The sequence below is a fragment of the Vombatus ursinus genome, unplaced genomic scaffold (genome assembly GCF_900497805.2).
Source record: "Vombatus ursinus unplaced genomic scaffold, bare-nosed wombat genome assembly UNPS02003292.1, whole genome shotgun sequence".
NCBI lineage: Eukaryota > Metazoa > Chordata > Mammalia > Diprotodontia > Vombatidae > Vombatus > Vombatus ursinus.
In genome coordinates this window covers 6698786-6702545 of record NW_020943070.1, presented here as the reverse complement: position 1 = coordinate 6702545, position 3760 = coordinate 6698786, and the positions used below count along the sequence as shown (strand labels likewise).

The 3760-nt window shown below is 47.0% G+C and overlaps 1 protein-coding gene across 1 annotated transcript in view; it reads left to right on the top strand.

The window, feature by feature from the left end:
- Positions 1-583: 583 nt before the first annotated feature.
- Positions 584-3760, top strand: part of ISX (intestine specific homeobox) — a 23945-nt gene continuing 20768 nt past the window's right edge. Inside the window, exons 1-2 of the mRNA XM_027871408.1 lie at positions 584-767; positions 3246-3488. Of these exons, the coding sequence (XP_027727209.1) occupies positions 584-767; positions 3246-3488 (427 nt within the window). The remainder of the gene's footprint in view (positions 768-3245; positions 3489-3760) is intronic.

Genomic DNA, 3760 nt, shown 5'->3' with positions numbered 1-3760 from the left:
AACACTGTTGGACTCAAAAATTGGTCTTTCCCCTTCAATTCTCCATTCTTTCTTGTCCCTGTTCCCTTCCTCCATGGGATCTTGTCCCTGGTGACTTATTTGTGAAAGAGAAAGGAAGACTTTGGAGTTGGAGAGGATTGTGAGCCCAGCACCGGAAGGCCAAGGCTGCAGCAGCGGCTCTGCCATACCTAGGTTACTTCTTCTCTAAGTCTGCAGCCTCCAGGGCTACGAGATGACCAATAGCCCACCTTCCAGCTTGCCCAGCAGTACTGGGGTGCTCCATGCTGATGTGATGTGATGTGATGTGTGGTTGCACTTCAAAGGCCACTGGGCTCCAGGACACATTCTCTCCTAGAAGTTGGAGAGAATGGGCTGGGGACGGCAGGAGTCTCTGACACAAGGCTCTCTCACCATTTCCTAGGCCTTTAGTTTTGATCCCAAGAACTGCCAGGGAGCAAATAGTTATTCCTCCTACCTCTCACTTATCTTCAACTGCCAACCCAAATCCTCATTCCCTTCCTCCCCCACCCTTGGCTCTCAAAGAAAGAGCTGAAGCTGCCTGACTTTGGTTTGGGGCAGAAGGATGGAGGGGAAGACTCTGGACAAACATAATTCCCCAAAGCAAGTGGATCTGCCCTTCTCCATTAAGGAGATCCTGAAGAAACCATCAAAGAGGAGAGACATTCCCAGGAAAGGTAGAGGGGACGCCCACCTGGGTTCTACTGATACCTTAACACTGGAGAACTCTCCACAGGACCTCTCCCAGGGTAAGTATCTTCTAAGCCTCTGGCTTCATACCCTAGAAAATATAAGGAAGGATGGTGGAGTCCATGCTTGGCTCTTAGGGCCCTCCGCCAAGCTCAGATTTCCAGTAGCAGTGGAAAGCTCTTGGTCCTAGAATTATTCCTTCAAGAGCATTCAGCCGCACACAAGCCTGCCCATTTAACAGGTGAGGAAACTGAGAGGTGCTGTGATTTGCCTAAGGCTACACAGCATAATGAGGCAATTGGTGGGGGAGTCAGTTCTAGAATCTATAGCTCTTGGCTCTTAGAATTGAAAATAGAGAATGTTAAAAATTATAAAGGCCCACAGAGATCATCTGAGCTACTTTAGAAGAGCTCTGAGTGATCACAGAATCACAGATTTAGAGCTGGAAGAAACCTTAGAAGCCACTGAATCTAAACACTCCCTCCATTTTACAAATAAAGAAACTGAGTCACAGAAAGATTAAGTGATTGCTCAAGGCCACACATAATATTCAAGACAGAACTGGAACCTTAGTCCTCTGACTCTAATTCCTGTGCTCCATCTTGGTGGTGGTGTTCAGCCATTTTTCAAACTTGTCCAATCCTTTATGACCCCATTTACTGTTTTCTTGGCAAAGACACTGGTGAGGTTTGCCATTTCTTTCTCTAGCTCATTTTACAGATGAGGAAACTGAAGCAAATAGGGTGAAGTGACTTTCCCAGAGTCACACAGATAGGAAGTGTCTGAGACCAGATTTAAACCCAGGAACGTGAGTTTTCCTGACTTCAGGCCCAGCATTCTATCCGCCTAGTGCCCTATCCATTTGTCTAAGAGACAGAGAGAGACAGAGAAAGAGAGACAGAGAGACAGAGACAGAGAGAGATTCCATGCTAAATGAGAGACCCAGATTCTAAGGAGAAGGCAGTGTCCTGTACAGAAAGGAGTAAGAGAACTGAATTCCTGTCAGAATACCTGAATTCAAATCCTAGCCCTAAGAGGTTCTGCCCGTATAACCTTGGATAAGTTAATTAGCTTCTCCTGCCTGCTGTTTCCTCATCTGAAAAATGGGTATAATAATGCTTTGTACTAGCTTCCTCCCGGGGCTGTCTTGGGAAAGGCAAACTTTAAATATAGTTCTATACAAAGGAACTAAGCCTCGGAGGCCTGACTGTCACTGTGGTTACTTAAATGTTAACAGCTACTGACTCCCTAATACAATGTTGAGAAGAGCCTTGGAGCCCTCACTAGATGGGAATTAGGAAGATGAGTTTAAATACCACTGCTGCAACTTGCTGCCTGAGTGACCTTGGACAAGTCACTTGGGTTCCCTAGGCTCAGTTTTCTCATCTATATAAAATTGGGTCAATAATGCCTGTAGGACTTGTCTCTAGAGCATGGGGTTATTATAAGGTTCAAATGCTACAGGTAAAGAATTTTGCAAACCTTTAAATGCCATATAAGCACCACCCAGGATTATTATAATGACCACTCTCTTTACCAAGGACATTTACAGTTTCCCGGAGGATTCTGGGAGACTTTAATCTAAAACAATGAGCGCAGAAGGAGCACTCTTTGTGGGTTAAGGATGAGGACAGGAAAGCCTTCCCAGCACCCTCAAAGGCAAACCTGCTTCATTCTTGTATAAGGCTGTCTCTGTCCCCATTTATCCATTAGGGGGCTAGGACTCTGGGTCCATCTACCCTTCTCAGGCCTCACTCGGAATCCACCAGAGTAGAAGGGAAACTGAAAGTCCTTAGAGAAACGGACGCTGCCCCATGAGTCTGGGGGACAGGGAGGAAGAAGGGCTTCTCCCATAAAGTCATGGGGAAACCCTCAGAGGCCAAGCTGGGAAATGGGCTGCCTAGGTCTCTGCCTACTGTTCTCCCACCCCAACCCTTTGCCAAAATTAAAAAGGAAAAAAGTCAGATCACCACCCAAGTGAGCTACCGCAAAAATTGGAGAATTAGAGAATATTGGAGATAAAAGAATATAAACTATTACAACAAAGCTGGGAAGGGCCTTAGAACAGGAAGTGTCAGAACTTGGAGGGAGCCTTGAACAGGGAATGGCAGAGCTGGGAGGGGCCTTAGAACAGGGAGTGTCAGAACTTGGAGGGGCCTTAGAACAGATGATGTCAGGGCTGGGAGGGGCCTAAGGACAGGGGATGTCTGAGCCATCAAGCATACTGAAAATTACCTCGTCTGACCCTTCCATTATACAAAAGGCCCAGAGAGGAAAATGTTTTGCTAAAACTTTTGCCACTTCAGGGCAGATGTGGCATTACTGGGGCTGTCCAAAGCTGGCCTTGGCCCGCCATTCCCTTTGCCTTGAGGTACTGACTCTTGGGATACCTATTTCTTTTTCTTCTTCTTCTCTCCTTTTCTAGCCCACTTCCTCCTTCCTTCCTCCCAACACTCACATATTTATTTCCTCAAATATGGGACAGGAAGGTTTTTCTGGAGATAATCCCATTTAATTCATGAATCTGCCTCTCACAGGTCCCAGGCAGGTGGAAAAATGGGAGCAGGACCCTCAGCAGTTGACACCAGCCCCCTCTCCCAGACACCTCCTTAAAGAGACAACTGCAGGGACATCAGCCAGCTCCCCAGAACCCCAAGAGACGGCTTCCCAGCTAACTGACTTCCTGTCAGAAAGCTCGGGATTGCCCTCAAAGGGAGATAGAAGAGATGGAGTTGAGGAAGACCATGAACACAACTTCCTTACTGACCCACCCCTCCATGGTAAGTAGAGCCATTGGGATCTATGTACCAGCACAATGGGGAAGGCGTTCTAACTCTTTGCTCCTGCGATCTTACGTAGCGTTAGGCTTGGAGTCAACAGAGTGGAGTTCAAATCTTGCTCTTGACCTTGTGTAAGTCCCTTTACCCCTCCATGGGCCTCAGTCTTTCTATCTGTAAAATGAGGGGATTGAACAAGCATCATTGAGTTCCCTTTTAACCCTAGGCGTGTGTGTGTGTGTGTGTGTGTGTGTGTGTGTGTGTGTGTGTGTGTG